This window comes from Macaca fascicularis, chromosome 1 (assembly GCF_037993035.2).
Source record: "Macaca fascicularis isolate 582-1 chromosome 1, T2T-MFA8v1.1".
NCBI classification, from domain to species: Eukaryota; Metazoa; Chordata; class Mammalia; order Primates; family Cercopithecidae; genus Macaca; species Macaca fascicularis.
In genome coordinates, this window is record NC_088375.1 from 232,605,958 (window position 1) to 232,627,755 (window position 21,798).

The 21,798-nt window shown below is 56.6% G+C and overlaps 1 protein-coding gene across 12 annotated transcripts in view; it reads right to left on the reverse strand.

The window, feature by feature from the left end:
* Positions 1 to 21,798, reverse strand: part of PRKCZ (protein kinase C zeta) — a 144,757-nt gene that overhangs the window by 12,834 nt on the left and 110,125 nt on the right. For all 12 annotated transcript variants that reach the window (XM_045382031.2, XM_045382051.2, XM_045382046.3 and 9 more), the window contains 4 exons: positions 19,800 to 19,897; positions 3,796 to 3,882; positions 1,461 to 1,596; positions 1,263 to 1,350 (listed from right to left, as the gene is read on the reverse strand). In XM_045382031.2, the coding sequence (XP_045237966.1) occupies positions 1,263 to 1,350; positions 1,461 to 1,596; positions 3,796 to 3,882; positions 19,800 to 19,897 (409 nt within the window). The remainder of the gene's footprint in view (positions 1 to 1,262; positions 1,351 to 1,460; positions 1,597 to 3,795; positions 3,883 to 19,799; positions 19,898 to 21,798) is intronic.

Below are 21,798 nucleotides of genomic sequence, written 5' to 3' on the forward strand. Positions count from 1 at the left end.
ACCTGATGGGAACGTGTTCCAGCGAATGGGGGTGGGAGGCCCTGAGCAGTTTTGCCCAAGGACGGCAGCTGCCCCTGGGTCCCCAGAAGTCCCCCTGCTCCCTGCTGAGGTGAGACGCTGCCGCTGTCCCCCCCAGAATCCCCATCCCGAGCTGGGTTCTAGAATGGATTCCAGTCCTCCAATCTGCTATCTGTCCTTCTCTGGCCACGGAGACTTCCATCGCGGCAGCTGGGGAGCCCAGTTATCCCAGGGGTGAGTGACCTGCCCACCCTTCCTGCCCCACCCCCATTCTGATGGCAAAAAAATGTGTAAAAACATCTGAAGGCACACTCGTGTATGCCTCACTGAAAACACCAGCATGAGGCCGGGCGCGGTGGCTCACGCCTGTAATCCCAGCACTTTGGGAGGCTGAGACGGGTGGATCATGAGGTCAGGAGATCGAGACCATCCTGGTTAACACAGTGAAACCCCGTCTCTACTAAAAATACAAAAAATTAACCAGGGGTGGTGGCGGGCGCCTGTAGTCCCAGCTACTCGGGAGGCTAAGGCAGGAGAATGGCGTGAACACCAGGAGGCGGAGCTTGCAGTGAGCCGAGACCGAACCACTGCACTCCAGCCTGGGCGACTGAGCGAGACTCTGTCTCAAAAAAAAAGCAAACAAAACACCAGGATGCAAAAGTGGATGGGGTGTGTACAAACACAGTATGCGTGTGCACACAATATACACGGATGCCCAAAACATAAAGACTCAGCACAACACACCAGCACACACGCACACAGGGCTGCACACGCATGCCCACCATGTCCATGTTTCACTCCCAGAGACGGGAGAGGAGCAGAAACACTCCGGTGTGTGTGGCACCCTCAGCCGCAGGGGCGGTGGGGTCCTCTCCACACGCTCCTGCACCTCCTGGTGCTCCCAGACACCTGCTTCTCCCCAGCCACGTGGGCAGCACGGGGACTCAGGTGCCGCACCCTGTCCCACCCCCGCTTTCTGTGCCTTTCCCCTCCCTGTGCCCCTGGGGCTCCTTGGCAGGAGGAATCCTGTGCGGTGCCCTTCCCCAAGGGGCTGCTCAAGTGGACACGGGAGGTTTTCAAGAATTCAAAGAAGGGGCTGAGACCAGATGATGACATCCGGCTGCGAAAGAGTGTGTGGCTTTTGGGTGGAAGATGGTCAGCGAAACCTCTCCCCCGCCGCTGGGCGAGGCGCGAGGCTGTTTCTGGCCCCGTGTGCTCCGAGAGGGGACGGCCGCGGCACTCACCGTACTCTTCTCCCCGCAGGATTTCGGGGGCGATGTAGTTCGGGGTTCCGCAGAAAGTGCTTGTTGTGTCGCCAGGGCCCAGGCCTTCCTGTGGGGGCAGAGTTATCACAAGAGGGTTCTTGTAGACACCACCCCGCAGGACAGGCGCCCTGAGAAGCACACGCGGGATGGTCGGGGGAGGCGGCCCGAGGCACGCACCTTGCACATGCCGTAGTCTGTGAGCTTGATGTGCCCGTCCGCGTCCAGGAGGACGTTGTCCAGCTTCAGGTCCCGGTAGATGATCCCCCTCTCGTGTAGGAAGTTGAGGGCGATGCAGATCTCGGCCGCGTAGAACCTGGGGGCGGGATGCTGTCATGGGGACAGGGCCTGTGCCGGAGGCTGCACCAACAGCTCCAGCCTGGGGGCCGCACGCTCCCGTTTGCCCTACCACGGGCCAGGCGTCCTCTCAACAACCAGGCCCAGGATTTGAAAGTTCAGTGCACAGGGCCAGGGAGGGAAATGCAATGAAAGCTCCAGAAAACCGCCCCATGCGCCTTAGGATGGCTTGCTGTCAAAGACACAGAGAACGACGTGGCAGCCTCCACACGGGGAGGAGCAGGCAAATAACACGACGGCTTCCACGCGGGAAAGACTGGAGCCCTGGCACGTTGCGGTAGGAGTGCAGAACAGCGCCGCTGCTGCGCAAGACAGTCCGGCAGGTCCTCGAAAATTAAACACAGCGCCAGGCTGGGCAGCTCACGCCTGTAATCCCAGCAGTTTGGGAGGCCAAGGCGGGCGAATCACCTCCTGAGGTCAGGAATTCAAGACCAGCCTGGACAATATGGTGAAACTCCGTCTCTACTAAATATACAAAAAAAATTAGCTGGGTGTGGTGGCATACACCTGTAGTCCCAGCTACTCAGGAGGCTGAGGCAGGAGAATCACTTGAACCTGGGAGGCAGAGGTTGCAGTGAGCTGAGATCGCACCCCTGCACTCCAGCCTGGGTGACAGAGCGAGACTCCATCAAAAAAAAAAAAAGAAAAGAAATACGGAATTCCTTTGTGGTTAGCAATTCAGTTTCTGGGCCTATACCCCAAAGAACCGCAAGCAGGGTGTTCAAGAGATTACTTTACACCCATGTTCACCACGGCCAACATGCGGATGCTACCCAAGTGCCCCCCAAGGGATGGACGGAGAAGCAAAGTGTGGCCCTTCCATCCGATGGGCATTATCCAGCCTGAAAAAGGAAGGCAATCCTGAGACAGGCCACAGCACTGATGAACCCTGAGGACTCCAGGACACCAAAGGACCCACACTGTGATTCCACTGCGAAGAGGTCCCTAGAGTCCTCGAATCAGAGGTACAGAAAGTGGGACATGCCCATCTGGGGCGAGGACGTGGGGCTGGGGCGGGGGACAGGAAGGGAGTGTCCGACAGACTGAGCTTCAGCAGGGAAGAGCGGCGTGCTTTGGGAACGGGGGCCGGCGGTGGCTGCGTGGCACGGGGGGCCTTCAGTGCCACTGAACTCCATGCCCCAAAACGCTACCTTGTGTGTGTGTGTATCTTGCCACGGTTTTTAACAAGAGCGTGTGGGAACTGAGTGCACTGTTCTAGATTTATTGCCTACTGTCCTATTGCCAGAAAGAATCTAAGGTGACTCACAAAATTGCATGGAACCTTCTTAGGTAAGGAAGTGAGGAAAAGAGAAACTACGGGAGACAGGAAAGGTCCAGGGACCTGAAATAAGCCCCCAGACGGTCCTGGAGGCCCCACGGCTGCTGGGGGAGGCCCAAAAATAGAGACACGAAAGGGGGGGCAGGAAGCAGTCTCTCGGCTCACTCTAGAAAGAGACCATTCTCGTTCCGCTTCTGACGCTGAGTGAACGCTGGCCACGCCGTGCCACTGACAGGGTGAAGAGCAGAACCACGGCAGAGCCACCACAAGGACAGCACAGTCCCAGGCCTCCCCTCTCTCGGACCAGGCTCAGACCAGGCACCTGCTGCTTCAGGGGTGGAGCCCAGGGGACCGGTTCTGAGGCACCATAACTCAGGGGACCTCCCGAAAGTTATGATTCCGGAGCAACTATGGAAGGCGTCACACTGCGGGGGTCGTGGTGCCCTCTGCCATCCTCCCTGGACCTCGCTCCCTTGAGCGCCCGGCTGACCCCTGGAGAACGTCCCTGGCCCCCTCCGCGCACACCCACCCGGCCCCCCAACCCCCGCGCGTACCCACCCGGCCCCCCCACCCCCGCGCACACCCACCCGGCCCCTCCACCCCCGCGCACACCCACCCGGCCCCCCCACCCCCGCGCACACCCACCCGGCCCCCCCACCCCCGCGCACACCCACCCCTCCGCACCCCCGCGCGTACCCACCCGGCTCCCCCACCCCCGCACGTACCCACCCAGCCCACCCCCCGCGCTCACCCCACCCACCGCCCCCGCCACGCTCACCCACACGCACCCCCCACACGCGCACCCACCCAGGCCCCCCGCTCCACACTTACCCACCCCTCCCCACGGGCACCCACCCAGCCCCCTCAGCGCGCACCCACCTGGCGTGCTCCTCGGGGAGCTTCCTCTGCCTCTGCATGTGGAACATCAGGTCCCCGCCATTGACGTACTCAATGACCAGGAACAGCCTGCAGGGAGAGAGGCATCGGAGGCTGCAGTCACCTTGGCAGACGACGGCCTCCTTAGACAGAAGCCCCACAGAAGCAGCCTTCGTGGGTCTGAGCCCTCTCAGAGGTTCAGTCGTGCAGAGGCCTGGGGCATTGGGGGCTGGGGAGAGCAAAGAGCAGCAGGACCACCCTGGCAGCAGAGAGGGGCTGGGGGGAATGGGCTGCAGGGCGGCTTGTGAAGTGGGCAGGGGAGGGAGTCACGCAGGGGCCTCACCGGCCTTTGCTCTTGGCCACTGTGCGTGGACTTGGGAAGTGTGGGTGGCCGCGGAATGAAGGAGGTGGCTCGTCACCAGGTGGGAGCGGAGGTGGCTTGAACCAGGGCAGGGGGCTGGGGCAGGATCTGCCGGGGGCTGGAGCGAGGCGGTTTCTTGCATGGGGACAGCACCGCAGGCCCCGGGTGGGGCGGCCTAAGGCCTGGTTTCATCGTTGTGAGGCTGAGGAGTCCGCCAGCCCTCCAAGGGGACAAGCTGGGGTCAGGGTGAGGCCAGGCGGGAAGTGGCCTCCTGGTTTCGCAGACGTGATCGTATGATTTTAAAAGACCTGCGGACGTCATCAGGACCACGCAGGCCCTTCCTGTCGCAGGGACTGGGCCACGTGGTTTCTCTTCCTAATAAGGTCTTTCCTACATTTCATGAGACTCAATTTTCAAAATTAAATTCCCACACAATCTCCCAGAAATACCCTGTGGCGGGCACCTTGTGGGTTTTTAGGTCAGTGGCTCCTCTGGCACCTGAATTGTTTATTTCCTTCGGACCGGTGGCTGCTCCTGGCTGCCCCTCGTGGAGCAGAGAGTGGACGAGGGACGTGTGTGGCGAATCTGCCCGTTTCCCTTGATCCCATGCAAGCTCCCACACCATCGCCACTGTTACACCTCAAGGCACCTGTCCCTGCTCCTGCCCTCCACGAGCTCCCAGAATTAAGCCAGAGAGGACAGGGGCCAGTTTACACAGGGCAGGTGAACTGGCTGCAAATCATCTGCGAAGTTTCTGATTGGAAACAAACTCCTAAAAATCAAAAGAGCCCTGGGCCCCGAGTGCAGAGCTGGAGACGTCCACCTGGCCAGTCCGTCCACCTGGCCAGTCCAGCATCCGGAAGAACAAGCTGTGCCTTTGGAGAGCGGCTGGAGAAGGGAGCAGCTGGGAAAGGGAGCGGCTGGGAAAGGGAGCAGCTGGGGAGGGAGTTGCTAACAGAGACCCTGTGGCCCGCAAAGCCAAAAATGTTTACTCTCGGGCCTTTCAAGAAAAAGTTTGCCAATCCCCGGTATTATAAACAAAATGGCAATGACAGAAAGAGCAGCTCTGAGGGTGCCCTCGGTGTGCAGGAGCGTCCTCAGTGCATCCACGGAGGGACTCGTTCAGTAGTGTCAACCTCACGGGAAGGAAGCTGCATGAAGGCCGCCAACCCCTGGAGCCCACGCGTGACCTAAGAGCTGGTCAGAAAGCTTTTTGTTGTTGTTAAAATCATAAATTTTATATTATAAAAAAAGTAAAGAAGAAAAATAAAAGTTTTAATTTTACCTTCAAAAAAAGTTTTACATTGGATAAAAAGAATTACTTTTTTAAAAAATTATACTTTAAATTACACTTTAAGGAAGTGCAAACACATATGCCATGGAGGTTTCCTGAACCCATCAACCCGTCATCTACATTAGGTATTTCTCCTAATGCTCTCCCTCCCTAGCTCCCCACCCCCCGACAGGTCCCGGTGTGTGATGTTCCCCTCCCCGTGTCCATGTGTTCTCATTGTTCAACTCCCACTTATGAGTGAGAACCATGCAGTGTTTGTTTTTTTGTTCCTGTGTCAGTTTGCTGAGAATGATGGTTTCCAGCTTCGCCCGTGTGCCTGCAGGGGACATGAACCCATCCTTTTTTATGGCTGCATAGTATTCCATGTGTCACGTTTTCTTCATCCAGTCTATCACTGATGGGCATCTGGGTTGGTTCCAAGTCTTTGCTATTGTGGACAGTGCTCATCGGCTTTTTTCATGATTTTATCATCTACATCTGTAACACCTATCAACATGACTATGTTGCATCCAAAAACCTCGGTTAGGATCCTTCGAATGATATCAGATCTAACATATGGGCAAGCATGGCCAAGATGTGCATGGTCATATACAGTTGGTCCACAGCTACACCAGGAGGCAGCTTCGGTGTGCGCCACGATTAGGGGTTCCTTCCTTCCAGTGAGGCTGTCGTACACCTGTCTCCCGGCCTGTGGGCTGCAGCCAGGCCCGCCCGTGCCCCCTGGTTGCCGCCCAGCCCGCAGGCCAGTGCCACCCAGACGGCCTGAGGCCCAGCGCGGCCTGGAGCAGCAGGGCGCCCAGGCCTCAGCCATGAGTCCTCAGCATGTCAGCGGCCAGTGCCTACGACTGGGCGGAGACAAGAGCCACCGGTCAGAAAGCTTTAAGAAAGGATTTATTCAAAACCCTTAGAGCGCCTGGGTGCGGTGGCTCACGCCTGTAATCCCAGCATTCTGGGAGGCCAAGGCTGGAGCAGACCACCTGAGGTTAGGAATTCAAGACCATCCTGGCCAACATGGTGAAATCCCGGTCTCTACTAAAGATACAAAAATTACCCAGGGCTGGTGGTGTGCACCTGTAATCCCAGCTACTCGGGAGGCTGAGGCTGGAGAATCGCCTGAGCACAGGAGGTGGAGGCTGCAGTGAGCTGAGACTGCGCCACTGCACTCCAGCCTGGGCAACAGAGCAAGACTCCGTCGCAAAGAATAGAACAAAAATACAAAAAAACACAAAAACCCTTAGGGTGACTTCACCGCACACTTTTTGCCACCAGGAGTTACACGCCCCAAAGGGTGCTAGTCCCTTCTGCCCGTCCCCTGTGAGAGGAGCCACGTTCACCCCCACAGTGCTGCTGCCGTGTGCCTGGGAAGGGCCTCCATGGCCTCTGTGGGTTCATTCTGACTTTAAGCTATCACGGCCCATAGGACAGGGACAAAGCCAGCTCCATTTCCAGAGAAAATAAAGAAATACGTGAACTCTAGAGAAAAGCATCAGTACGATGCCTCAGGAGGCTGAGATAATTTGGGGGACGTTTCAACCCTCAGAGAGGGAGAGGTGCAGGCCGTTTCCTCTTCCTCTCCGGAGAAAAGCCCATCGTGGGAACGGCGCTGAGAGCCATTTCCCTCTGCCCCAGGCCTGGGACCCAGGCAGCTTGCTGAGAAAGGAATTTATTTAATTTACAACTGCTCAAGCAGCAATGATGGTGGGCTTTTTTGTCTACAGAAAAACCTTAATGCTACTTCTGACATTTCTTCAGAGCAAAAAATCCACCAGGACAATCTGGTGTCAATTCACTCTGAAGGCGACTCGGCATGATGCAAGCTGAACCGGCTGCTGACAAAACACCTGGGACCGCAGCTGAGCGAGCTCCGAGCCCACTCCTCTCCTCACGCTGGTGGTGTGCACCTGTAATCCACGTAGGCACCGTCCTGCGTACAGGCTCTCAGGCAGGGGCGCAAGGCCAGGCCACGGGGCGTGTGTGGCTTCACCCATTAGTCCCTCGGTGACACGCACAGTCCTGACCCCAAGGGACACTGGGAAGTACGGCCTGGTGGGGGCTCAGGCTGCCCCTCCGTGTACCAGTAGCCACACTCGCCATGTCGTGGCCTGATCTGGGCTGGGGATGCCCCTCCCTGTCCTGGCAGCCATGCTCCTCCCATGTTTGCAAGGGGAGAGGAGCAACCAGAGCCCAGGTGGGAGGCGGGACGCGGGATGCACGAGACTCGTGCCCTCAGAGATGTTTTTTTGAGACAGGATCTCGCTCTGTCACCCAGGCTGGAGCGCAGTGGCGTGATCATGGCTCACTGCAGCCTCAACCTCTCAGGCTCAGGCAATTCTCCCACTTTGGCCTCGTGAGGAGCTGGGACCACAGGCTCACACCACCACCGTCAGCTAATTTTTAAATTTTTTATAGAGACGGGATCTCGAGATATTTCCCAGGCTGGTCTTGAATCCCTGGCCTCAAGTGATCCTCTGGACTCAGCCTCCCAAAGGGCTGGGATTACAGGTATAAACCACTGCACCTGCCTGTCCGCAATACTTAATCAAATATGCAAACATGAAGTATGCCAGCGAAAATGGATTCATCAACAACCAAAGACAAAGTGCAGCTCTCAGGAACTAGGCGAGACGCCGACTGCAGCCGGATCCAGTCCCTGACCCTGCCCTGGAACCCGCACCATCCAACAGACGTGGGAAGTGGAGGGACGGCAGCTGCAGGGGGATGCTGGAAGCTCACAAAACCTCCCGGGGGCAGCCAGGGGCTCCGGGAAGCTCAAAAACCTCCTAGGAGGTGAGCCCCGTCCTCGCTGCCGCCCCTTCTCCCCACTCCCCCCACCCTCTCCAGGAATGCGAAGTGCTGGCTCAGAGGGAGGAACCGGAGGTACAGGAGACGCCGCTCTGAGAGTCAAGAAGTAACCAGATGGGTCCGGGCCAGCTGCCACCATGTGTGTACAGAAAGTTCTGGTGGAACGCAGCCACACGCATCCCTTCACACAGTGTCTGAGGCTGCTTCTGTGCTAGAACACGTAGTTGCCACAGAGGCCGCACGGCCCACAAAGGTGGAAATATTTACTGCCTGACCCTTTAAGGCAACCTTTGCTGACCCCTGGTGTGGCCCTCAGTAAACGTCAGGGGCCACTCCAAGTCCCTCTGTGTTAACACACGTGACTGCATCACCAGAAAGTAAGTTTCAGCCCTTGCCGTTTTACAGATGGGGAAGCCGAGGCATAGACAGGTTGGGGGACGTTCTCCGGCTCACACAGCTCCCGGCTTGTCAGACCCAACATCAGACGACTTGGGCAGGCCCAGAACCCTCAATTGGAAACCCCACTTTCAGGTCCTGTCCCTGCCTCACAGCGGACACCATAGCGGTGACAGAGCTGCCCCCAGAGGGAGAAGGCCAGGGGTCACCTGAGTTCAAGGAACAGGAGAGGAGAACGAAGGAGATAAGCAGAGGGGCCACAGAGGCGGGTGTGGCCGCGGCACCGTCAACACAGGGCATGCTGGAAAATCAGATTCCTGACTCGGAGAGCAGGACGGACATTAAAGTTCTGAGGAAGACACCAGCAGATGAGGAAAGGCGGTAAAGCTCAATCAACAGAAGGATTTTACTTTGTCCAAAGAAATCTACTGGTGGGGATGCTGGCAGGCCTTGGATTTCTCCATCAAGGATAAAATGCCAGAACATGCCCGGGAAATGCACTCGAGCCCTGGAAGGCAAACATGGGTGTCCGCAACACGAAAGGACACGTGGGAGGCAGCCCCTCACCTTCCCGGAGCCAGGAGACACGGCCTGGGGTGAAGCTGAGCAGAGGAGAAGGCAAGGCAGGGTGCAGCCGTGGAACTGGGTGAGAACACCCCGCCTCGGAGGGGTAAGGCTCACATCACGAAAGCCGGGGCAGAGCGAGGCAGCCGCCCTCCATGACACCCAAGGCCCACCAATCACACACGGATCCCACCAAGAGGTAATACCAATGCGATTTAGAATGTTCCTGGGAATTTAAAAATCAGGAAAATTTAAAAATCCAATGAAACTTGCACGGGAAAAGGAAGCTAGAGATCAGATGCAGAGTGTGCAGGGAACTCTCATCATTTTAGGCCGCCTCGGCATCCATTCTGAATCTAAGTTGGACTTACTCCCACCAGAAGCAGGGCTGTCACCTTGACAGTTTCCAGTTCCACATCCTCCCATTCCTCCAGCTGGCCCACCCAGACACCCGCCCTATGCAACTGGCCCCAGTGACCTCCCTGCAGCCCCGCTGATGCCATGCCCCACAGTCACAGCACAGCCCCACCATGGAGCCCCCCCAGTCACAGTGCGGCCACACCACGGAGTCCCCCCACAGTCACAGCGCGGCCACACCGTGGAGTCCCCCACAGTCACAGCGCGGCCACACCACGGAGTCCCCCCACAGTCACAGCGCGGCCCCACCGTGGAGTCCCCCACAGTCACAGTGCGGCCACACCACAGAGTCCCCCCACAGTCACAGCGCGGCCACACCACGGAGTCCCCCCACAGTCACAGCACGGCCACACCACGGAGTCCCCCCACAGTCACAGCGCGGCCCCACCATGGAGTCCCCCCACAGTCACAGTGCGGCCACACCACGGAGTCCCTCCACAGTCACAGCGCGGCCACACCACGGAGTCCCCCCCCAGTCACAGCGCGGCCACACCACGGAGTCCCCCCACAGTCACAGTGCGGCCACACCACGGAGTCCCTCCACAGTCACAGTGCGGCCACACCACGGAGTCCCTCCACAGTCACAGCGCGGCCCCACCATGGAGTCCCCCACAGTCACAGCGCGGCCCCACCGTGGAGTCCCCCACAGTCACAGCGCGGCCACACCGTGGAGTCCCCCCACAGTCACAGCGCGGCCACACCGTGGAGTCCCCCCACAGTCACAGCGCGGCCACACCGTGGAGTCCCCCCACAGTCACAGCGCGGCCACACCACGGAGTCCCTCCACAGTCACAGCGCGGCCCCACCGTGGAGTCCCCCACAGTCACAGTGCGGCCCCACCACGGAGTCCCCCCACAGTCACAGCGCGGCCCCCCCACAGTCACAGCACGGCCCCACCACGGAGTCCCCCCACAGTCACAGCGCGGCCCCCCCACAGTCACAGCGCGGCCCCACCATGGAGTCCCCCACAGTCACAGCGCAGCCCCACGGGCCTCAGGCCTGCTTGCTTTCAGTCCACCAGTTAAAACTTCCCATGGGAAACCTGTGTGCAGAACACCCTGGACGCAATAAAGGGTTGGCCCAGGGGTCCCTGTCTCTCTTTATGCTCCCTGGACTCCCAGCAGGTTGCGTATCCCCAAGGCCTGTAGGTGATAAAAGTTGTGTTTCCATCCTGTGTCTCTCTTGATCACTGGAGCAGTAGCTCTCTGTCCTAAATATTCTAAATTAAAACAGTATGAATATCAACAACAAAAACAATCCTAAATAAAATATCAGCAAATTGAATTCAGAAGCACATTAACAAAGTAACACACTAAGACAGGGCACAGTTTTCCCCAGGAATCTAAGGATGGTTCAATACCAGCAGCTACATTACGATGACACCATTCACTCCGGGAGGCCCTAAGGAGCAAAAATCATTAACAATGATCTCCACAAATGGCGAGGAAGCCTTTGAACAACTTTCAGTGTTTTTTCTGGATAGCAAAATAGAAATGGATAGAAAGTCCCTTAACACGACAAGTCACACCTCTGTATGCAGTTATCGGTCATCTTCTCTTAGCTTCACGCTGCTGCTCAGCCTTTCTAGAACCTTCTCCCAGTGGCTGGGGCTGAGAGGCTGTATCATTGCCAGGGCCTTTGCCAGCAGAAGGTGTCCTCAGAGACCAGATGACGGGCCCAGGAACTGGGAGGGTCCATTCCCATCTCCAACAGCTCAGGCAGGGGCAGCTCCTCTATGGGCTCCAGAACCCAATTTGGTGACTGAAGGCAGAGGCCCTGTCTCTCCTCTCCCCTGTGGCCCTCCCAACACCCTTTGCCCATGCCAGGGCAAATGCTGCCTGTCTGAGATGGGTAAATGGTTCGGTTCTGCCTTGAGGATGGCACTGTCCTTCCAGTGCAAAGTGTTCCAGCTGTGGTCAGAAATAGGACAGGGCTGCCTGCTGTCGACGTCACCCCAGTGAGGCAGGTGCTGGCCACTGTCATCAGAGAGGAGGATGAACAGAAGCAGCACAACCCGGGTGCAGCGGCTGAGGCGGGTGATGCTGCCCCACCTGGAGATGTCAACCCTGTGCATCCAAAGCCCCAGAAAACCACCTGAAACTTACTACAAGGAGAGAACTCAGCAGCCTTGGGGCCCACAATTACCACGCAGAGACCAAGCTGCCTGCCGCTGGATGCTCTGAGGGAAGAAAAAGACCTCGTTTATAACAGAAACAAGAGACGAAACACTCAAGACAAAATTAAACAAGGAAGTGGCCGGGCACAATGGCTCACGCCTGAAATCCCAGCACTTTGGGAAGCTGAGGAGGGAGAATCGCTTGAGCCCAGGAGTTTGAGACTGGACTAGGCAACATAGCAAGACCCCCATCTCTAATAATAATAATAATAATAAGACACGGAAGTGAAAAAAACGACATGAAGACTTCAAGAGTCTCTGGAAAGAGGATTTGAGTGAATGAAAAGGTAAACCGGGTTCCTGAACGGGAAGATCCAACACTAGAAGGATGTCAGTTTCTCCCCAGGTAATGTGTAAACTGAACAAATCCCAATGAAAATGCCAGTTTCGGGCCAGGTGCGGTGGCTCACACCTGTAATCTCAGAACTTTGAGAGGCTGAGGCAGGCGGATCACTTGAGGTCGGGAGTTTGAGACCAGCCTGGCCAACAGCAAAACCCCATCTCTACTAAAAATACAAAGATTAGCTGGGTGTGGTGTCAGGGGCCTGTAATCCCAGCTACTTGGGGGGTTGAGGCATGAGAACTGCTTGACCCCAGGGGGCGGAGGTTGAAGTGAGCCAAGATTGTGCCACTGCATTCCAGCCTGGGTGACAGAGCAAGACCCCGTCCCCCTCTCCCCCCAAACAAAGAAAGAAAAAAAGAAAAGAAAATGCCAGTTTATTTTTCTTTCTGGAGGCAGACAGGTTGATTATAAAGTCCACATGGAAAAATAAACACGAGAAAAAGAAAAACAAGAGGCAAAACCGTCCAGATGGTGCCGCTGCTTAGTCCAGGGTATTTGGGGTGTGGACGAAGGTTCTTTCCTACATGTTAAAATGGGACACAGGTTTAGAAAGAAGCTCTTCTTTCGTGTGGTCTCTGTCGTCATCTAGTAGTTAAGTAGCAAAGGCACAATTTCAGGATTGGTCCCGAAAGTTCCTTCAACTAAGGAGACCCCAGGCGGCTCCACGGCCGTCAGTCCATCCCTGCCCACCCTGGGGACCATGCAGGGCGCAGTGGCATGGGACGTTCAGGTCTGGATGGAGAGGAGGAGACGCCATGACCTCGTCTCTGCTGACTGCTGGCAAAGTCATCTCCAAGCCTGGCAGTGGAGGTCCCCTGGTCCTAATATGACCCCGCATGGCAATGACACCCAGCCCCCGACCTGTTCTAAGAGTGGCCGGTGCCTCCTGATCAGAAACGAACAACGCATCCCTTTCTCCCGTGCTCTGCACAGCGCCGCGTGGCCTGCGACACCACATCAGGAAACAGCAGGGCCCCTGTGCATTGCAGGTATGTCCTGGGGGTCCCCGAGGGCCCCTGACTGCCCAGGGCTCTGGGATGGTTCACGTGCAGCTGTCCACAGTGTCCCGAAGACTGCAGGACGCCCTCGCAATGCAAAAGGCAAACCAAACCCCGGGCTCCTGCCAGGCCCCCAATGCTGGGAAGAGCCCCTTCTCCCATGCACAGCCTGGTGGGGGCCACGGGCCCGAGCGTCCTGCTCTGGAAGTGCCACGGTTTAGGGTGGCACTTTTACCATTTTAGGCAACCCCGATGAAAAGTGAGCAAAGCAGGGGCTGCTGAGCCGTCACCGTGTGTCGGGAGAACAAAGGCTGAGGCGGCTGCGCCCACGCCGGGCCCTGCGGGTGTCAGTCAGCATCTGCTCCTTCTGTGCTGAGCTCTCGTGACTCCAGCACACGGATGGGTTTTGAAAGGGAAGTGACTCATGTTCGAGAGGCACCTGCCCTTCCCAAGGTCGTGGCCGAGGCTGTCCCTGCTGTGGCACCCACTGAGCCCTTCCCTCTACTGCCCGCACCCCACGGCGGCACCTCCTCCTGCAGCCCTGAGGAGGCAGCACCCCAGGGTCGGACCCCGTCACACCCTCACCTCTTTCTCACACACCCACAACCACCCCCCAGGGGCATCTCCACCCCAGGCCACGGCTGTCTGTGTAGATACAGGGTATGGTTTGTCCATAAAGCAGGTGTTTATTGTGTCTTAAAAATGCGAATGAATTGTTTCTCTCCACCTGTACACACGAGGTGAGATTAATGTTGAACTGTAACATTCAGGGATTCCTGTAGCCACCCAGTGGACACGAACATGGCCAGTCCCCGAGTCCTCCACGTCCAGGCTGGTGCCGCCCTATGCCTGTCTGGCCAGCACTGCCCTGACTTCTGGGAACCGGGGCGACTCCCCCACATGGGGACAGGCCCCTCCTCCCCACCCCCTAAGGCCTCCCTCCAGGCCATGACAGGCCCAGCAGGTCCCTCTAGCTTCTGTGGCCCAGACCCTACTCCCCACACAAGTGCTTGCCCAACACCAGCACTGCACTGAGAATCCCTGGGGCCTCTGCATCCCGGGGCCTCTGCATCCCGGGGCCTCTTGGCCAAGTCCAGCTTCTAAAGCCCCCTGGCACCTTCAGGCCTGGTTTTCTCCCGTCCCTTACACACACCATTGCCCTTGTCCTTCCCACAGGCCTGTCCCCTATGAGCCCCTCCTATGTGACCCAACCCCCGCCTGCCCCCTTCTCTCCACGCAGTCCCACTCTGCTCCCGGCGGGCCCTCTCCGGGTGCCACGCCTCCTGACGCTGGTGACCGATTCCGGGGACGTCACTCTCTGCTGTTAGCAAAGCTGTCTCCCTCTCCAGGGCTTCGGGCAGGTTTCAAAGCATAATTGATAAAGAAACACACACACACGCGCGCACACACACACGCGCACACACACACACGCACACACACGCACGCACACACACACGCACACGCACACACGCGCGCACACACACACGCGCGCACACACGCACAGTGCTAGGCGAGGTGCTTTTCACGTCTAGAAGTCACTTTGACCCAGAAGAACTTACTCAAGTGTCTAAGTCAGTGCACGGCCTGAGAAGTGCTTCCACAGATAAGCAAGGGTGTGTGTGTGTTCTTTTTAAAGAAACACATTCTGAGTGTGAATGAATGTAAAATAATCAACCGTGGCAAACAGTAAGAGGTTTTATTTTAGGACAGCGAGTGAACGGGCATATTTTAGGGGTAGTTTGCTCACCTACCATCTGAGATCACTGTGCCTTAGAAAGTGTCCTCAGACTCCAGTTGAATGGGGCGGGGGACACTGAAAGTAGTCATTTCAGCTAAATCTCTAGTTACCCGGTTTTCCTGAAATAGCTTAAACTGAAGCGATTTCTCGTTCTGGAGATTTTATGGCTCATTTAATTTTGGCTGCTGTTTGGAAACGGTGGGCTGTCTGTGTAGATACAGGGTATGGTTTGTCCATAAAGCAGGTGTTTATTGTGTTTTAAAAATGCGAATGCATTGTTTCTCTCCACCTGTACACACGAGGTGAGATTAATGCTGAACTGTAACATTCAGGGATTCCCTGTAGCCACCCGGTGGACACGAACATGGCCAGCCAGAAGAGGCACAACCAGATCTGGGGTGGAAAGAAAGCGATTCTGATTCTTCCCCACTCACAGACCCTTTATGGGAACCAAACTTGCGAGGAAACCTCTGCAGTTTCATTTGCCAGGTATCCCCTGGATGTGGCCTGGGAGCTGTGAGGCCGCCCAGAGCGAATGGGTGTCCCGTCCTGCGTGTCACTCACCTGGCCCTCAGCAAGAGGCCCATGTGAAACCTCAGCTGGACGTTCCAGCAGAACCAACGCACAGAGAAAAAGCCCTGTAAAACCTGCAGTCACCTCCAGTGACCAGGGAGCAGAGGTGGAGCAGCCGAGCACACCCACCTGGGCCAGGCCAGACTTTTCCGCCACCCGGACGCGTGGCTGCCTTGCCGAGGTTGGCTTTGCTTCATGTGGGTGTCTGGTGCTGTGCAGTCAGTGAGGATTTGTGGGCACGTTTCACAGCCCCCCAGCTACTGGACTGAGGCAGCTGCCAGTCCTCCCCTCAACCCGGAGCTCACGCATGACACTACCTGTCTATTCGTTCGAAGACACCGTGCCAACGAGAAGAAAGGCCCTCACGATGAGGGAGCGGGTTCCCATGCGCCTGCCTTGCTGTAAATGGTTGAGTCCCAGCTTTACCAATCCTCACAGCAGCTGCAGGGGACGGGGGACAGGGGACAGGGCACAGGCATCCCTGCTGTTCTGTTTCCAGGGAGGAAACGGGGGTGCCGAGGGCCACGTGGTGTGGAGCTGCAGAGCTGACAGGCATGTGCGCCCGGACCTTGGCTGTGTTGCCGTCAGGAAAAACGGCAAAAGGCTTCGGAGCTGTCGCACACACGCTCTTCTTGGTTATCTGTTTCTATGGGGTCTTCTGGGGTTTCATCTTTCCAACTTGGTAAGATGCACGCAACCGACAACAGTGCAAGCAAGGCAGACGAGCAAACGAGGCCGGTCCGTGAAGGGCGACGGATTCTCGCTGGCCCCCACGCCAGTTCTGCTTCTCTCTGTAACTCTGCCTCAGCGCCCTGATCGCCCGTGTCTGTGTGGACTCTGAAGTCCCCTTTGAGCAGCTGGAACATCTTACTAGTCTTCAGGTTCACTAGAGTCACATACGATCTGACACATGTCCATCTCCTATTTGTGTGACAAACGATGTCACTTTTTTTTTTTAAGAGATTGTCATCTAATACCACTGCTGCTAAGTGCCAGGTGTCAACCAAGTGCTGGGGACTGGAAAACAGACAGCACAGCCCCACTCTTTGGGAGTTCACTTCTCATGGGGGAGACAGGTCTACAGCTGACCTTGGGGCTAAAGCAGGCTCCCAACAGCCGGGGCGACACTTGCGATCCTGACCAACCATATGTCAGATACTCTGGAAGTCACTGACAGATTCAGCTAACATAAAAACAGACAGCCGGGCGCGGTGGCTCACGCCTGTAATCCCAGCACTTTGGGAGGCCGAGGCACGCGGATCACGAGGTCAGGAGATCGAGACCATCCTGGCTAACACAGTGAAACCTCGTCTCTACTAAAAATACAAAAAATTAGCCGGGCGTGGTGGCGGGCGCCTGTGGTCCCAGCTACTTGGGAGGCTGAGGCAGGAGAATGGCAGGAACCCGGGAGGCGGAGCTTGCAGTGAGCTGAGATCACGCCACCGCACTCCAGCCTGGACGACAGAGTGAGACTCCGCCTCAAAAAAAAAAAAGGGGGGCAAAAAACTTAGGCACGCATAGGGATTCTTCCCAAATGTGAATGCCGAACCTCCCACAGGACAGTGAGTGGTGCCGCTGCGGGGATCCCACAGACACCCCACAGATGACAATTCTTTAAGTTCGGGTTTGCGCAGCTGGGAACCTGTGACTCAGGAGAAGGGTCCAAAGACACAAGTGCAGAAGGGGCTGTGCTTTGGGCCACTCGGCGAAGTGAGGGTGGGGTATCGAACCCCTTTTACATCCACATCCCTACAAGTTCACACAGGAAGACGAACCAAAGCCAAACAAAACCCTTCTTGGAACCTCACTATTCAGGAAGTGTAGGGGCACTGGGCTGCCTTCCCCGGGCGCATTCTGAAATCGCAAGGGATGGCAGGTGGGGCGGACAGAGGCCTGGAAAAGCGGTGGGAACGCACAGAGGGAGGCATTGACTCGCTCCGGGAGGCAGGGGAGCAGGAGGAAAGGGGACAGAGCTGTCAGGCGCGGGCGCTGCGGGCGGGGGCGCCACGCTGGGGCCTGCGATGTGGCACTGGGGCCTGGTCACTACAAGCCTCGTCTACACGCACAGGAAGCTTGGAACTTACCCCAAAAGCAACTGGGGAGGAATCAGAGGAGCTCTGAGGCAGGAGAAAGATACTTGAGATCTGTGCTTCTCAAATATGGCCCAGGCCCAACATGGGGAAGCCGACACTGGGGAGCCCTGGGGTCAGGTGGGGAGGGCGGGGGACCGTGAAGCACACTGAGGCGGCGGAAGCAGTCGGAAAACAGGAACCCTTGACCAGGGCAGCACCGCAGGCAGAGCAGGTCGGGGAACGGCTCTTCCGACAGGCAGACGGGTGGCTGCCGAGCACAGGCAAGGACAGGACCCTGAGGTCAGGAGAGCCGAGAGTGCAGCGGAGGAGCGCAAGCAGCCAGACGTACAGCTTAGAACCGGGCAGCAGAGAGTCACACCCAGGGCCTGGGACCGCTGTGCTCAGGAAGCCCGGCCCGCAAAGCTGGCCTGGAGCTGGGGCTGGGAATGTGAACTACAAACGGTTCCCTACACGGATATAAAATGCTTCTGCATGACCAGCAGGCAGAGTGGTGGACGCTGTAATCCCAGCCCAGCACTTTGGGAGGCTGAGGTGGGAGCCCAGGAGTTTGAGCCCAGCCTGGGTAACAGAGCAAGACCCTATCTTTATTTTATTAAAAAAAAAAAAAAAAAACTCTGGAGGCTGGGCACAGTGGCTCATGCCTGTAATCCCAGCCCTTTGGGAGGCTGCAGAGGGCAGATGGCTTGAGGTCAGGAGTTCAAGACCCGCCTGGCCAACACAGTGAAACCTCTGTTGCTACTAAAAATACAAAAATTAGCCAGATGTGGTGGCGGGTGCCTGTAATCCCAGCTACTTGGGAGGCTGAGGCAGGAGAATCGCATGAAGCCAGGAGGCGGTGACTGCAGTTAGCCGAGATGGTGCCCCTGAACTCCAGCCTGGGTGATAGAGTGAGACTCCATCAAAAACAAGAAGAACACATTAAAAAAAAAAAAAAGCCGTGCCCCAACTGTGTGTGCCTGAACAAGATGCCTCATGCTCCTGACGGTGAATTCAACGGTCACCTTGACTGGGCACGGGATCGGGATGCCCTGACAGCTGGCTACCCATGACTTCCGGGCATGCCTGTGAGGGTGCTTCTGGAATAATAAGCAGACGGCCCTCCCTGAAGTAGACGGGCATCGTCCAGGCCCCTGGGGGCGTGAAGAGAACAAGAAAGAGGAAGAAGGCTGTGTTTCCCTGACTACCGAGCTATCCACTTTCTGGCTCCCTTGCTCCTGGCTCTGAGGCCTTCAGACCCGGACTGGAATCGACCTCATCAGCTCCTGGCTCTCAGGCCTTCAAGCTGCGCCACTGGTTCTCCTGGGCCTCCAGCCTGCAGATGGTGGACTGTAGGATTTCTCAGCCTCCGTAATCCCATGAATCAGTATCTTACAATAAATCTCTTCACACACACACACACACACACGCACACACACACGCACGCTCCTGGTTCTATTTCTCAGGAGAACCCTGACCAATGCGATGCTGAACAGCTGCTCTCCGCTGGGAGTCTGGAATCTCGGTTCGTGTGCAGCCTGCAGGGCCAGCCCATGACAAAAACCCTGAGTTGTCACAATTCATTGCTGGAGGAACTGGGAGAGGGCCCTTGGGAGGCTCGTGACTGGTTTCTTCCGGAATTTTCCCCATGTGCCTTTTTCCTTGGCCAAGTCTCCCTTATTCCTCCAGTGTAGTGGCCCAGCTGTGGCCCCAAGTGCGGCCATATGACTGATCCCAGGAGTCCTCCTAGCCAATCGTTGAACCTGGGGATGGGCTTGAGGACTCGATGCAGAACATACTCAACAACTCTTCAAATAAACAAATCAGGTAGGTCAAAGGCAACTGGCCCCCAGAATTTTAAACAGAGCATACATTTAATGTCCTAGATCACCAGCTTTCAAACGTATTCAAAGCCAAAGAATTCCAATACATATAAAGCTTGAAGATGAAGCTGTATGTACTTTAATAAGCACAGAAATCCACCTCTCTTGCTTACTTTCATAGCCCCAGCACCTGACCCACTGCCTGCACTGAGTGGGATACCTCCAATAAGTATTTTGTAAACAGAATTAAATAACTTAAGCTCAGATCATAAAATGTACTTAATATGACACCAACCAAGGAGAACAACAAAGAAAGTCTGCTGACCTGAAAACACCCATACAGCAACTGGGAGAACCTTACAGGTAACAGCTGACACATCACACCAGACTTAGCTTTTGTGCAGCTCAAATCTGAAATCTGTGGAGTATCAGAAACATCCTTCTTTTTCTTACCGACTTGTCGTCTGGAAGCAGGAATGTAATCCGACCAGGAAGGGGTTGCTGGATGCCTGCTCAAACACGTGCTTCTCTGTCTGTACCCAGTCAATATCCTGAAATAGAAACCAGGGAGTGGTAATGAGGCTCCTGAATGCTCCTCACAGACATCCTGGGCAAGGGGGAGGCAAGGGAGGAGTCTCTCTCCTCTGCTTTCAGGAAGATAATGCAGAGAGGAAAAGAAAACACCCATTAGGAACTGCATCACCACCACTGTCACCATCCACCCCACCTACCACCACCACCACCATCGTCACTGTCACCATCACCACCACTGTCATCGTCACCATCCACCCCACCTCTACCACCACCATCATCGTCACCATCACCATCACTACCACTGTCATCGTCACCATCCACCCCACCTCTACCACCACCACCACCATCGTCACTGTCACCATCACCACCACTGTCACCATCCACCCCACCTCTACGCCCACCACCACCACCACCACCATCGTCACTGTCACCATCACCACCACTGTCATCATCACCATCCACCCCACCTCTACCACCACCACCATCGTCACTGTCACCATCACCACTGCCATCGTCACCATCCACCCCACCTCTACCACCACCACCATCGTCACCGTCACCATCACCACCGTCATCATTGTCACCATCCACCCCACCTCTACCACCACCACCATCATCACTGTCATCATCACCACCGTCATCGTCACTGTCACCACCACCATCATTGTCACTGTCACCATCACCACGGTCATCATCGTCACCATCCACCCCACCTCTAACACCACCACCACCATCGTCACTGTCACCAACACCACCATCATCGTCACTGTCACCACCACCACCGTCACCAATACCACCATCGTCACCATCCACCCCACCTGTACCCCCACCACCACCGTCACTGTCACCAACACCACCATCATCGTCACCATCCACCCCACCTCTACTCCCACCACCACCGTCACCGTCACCATCACCACCGTCATCGTCACCATCCGCCCCACCTCTACCACCACCACGACCATCATCACTGTAACCATCACCACCGTCATCACCATCCACCCCACCTCTACCCCCACCACCACTACCATCACTGTCACTGTCACCACCACCACCATCATCATCACCATCACCATCACCACCGTCGTCATTGTCACCATCCGCCCCACCTCTACCACCACCACCATCACTGTAACCATCACCACCGTCATCATTGTCACCATCCACCCCACCTCTACCACCACCACCACCATCACTGTAACCATCACCACCGTCATCATCACCATCCACCCCACCTCTACCCCCACCACTACCATCACTGTCACTGTCACCAACACCATCATCGTCACCGTCACCATCACCGTCATCATTATCACCATCCGCCCCACCTCTACCCCCACCACCACCACCATCACTGTAACCATCACCACCGTCGTCGTCACCATCCACCCCACCTCTACCACCACCACCACCGTCACCATCACCACCGTCATCGTCACCATCCACCCCACCTCTACCACCACCACCGTCACCGTCACCATCACGTCATCATTGTCACCATCCGCCCCACCTCTACCACCACCACCACCACCACCACTGTAACCATCACCACCGTCATCGTCACCATCCACCCCACCTCTACCACCACCACCACCACCGTCACCATCACCATCATCGTCACCATCCACCCCACCTCTACCACCACCACCACCATCACCACCGTCACCATCACCACCGTCGTCATTGTTACCATCCACCCCACCTCTACCACCACCACTGTCACCATCACTACCACTGTCATCGTCACCATCCACCCCACCTCTACCACCACCATCATCACCGTCACCATCACCACCGTCATCATTGTCACCATCCACCCCACCTCTACCACCACCACCACCACCATCGTCACTGTCACCATCACCACTGTCATCGTCACCATCCACCCCACCTCTACCACCACCACCACCGTCACTGT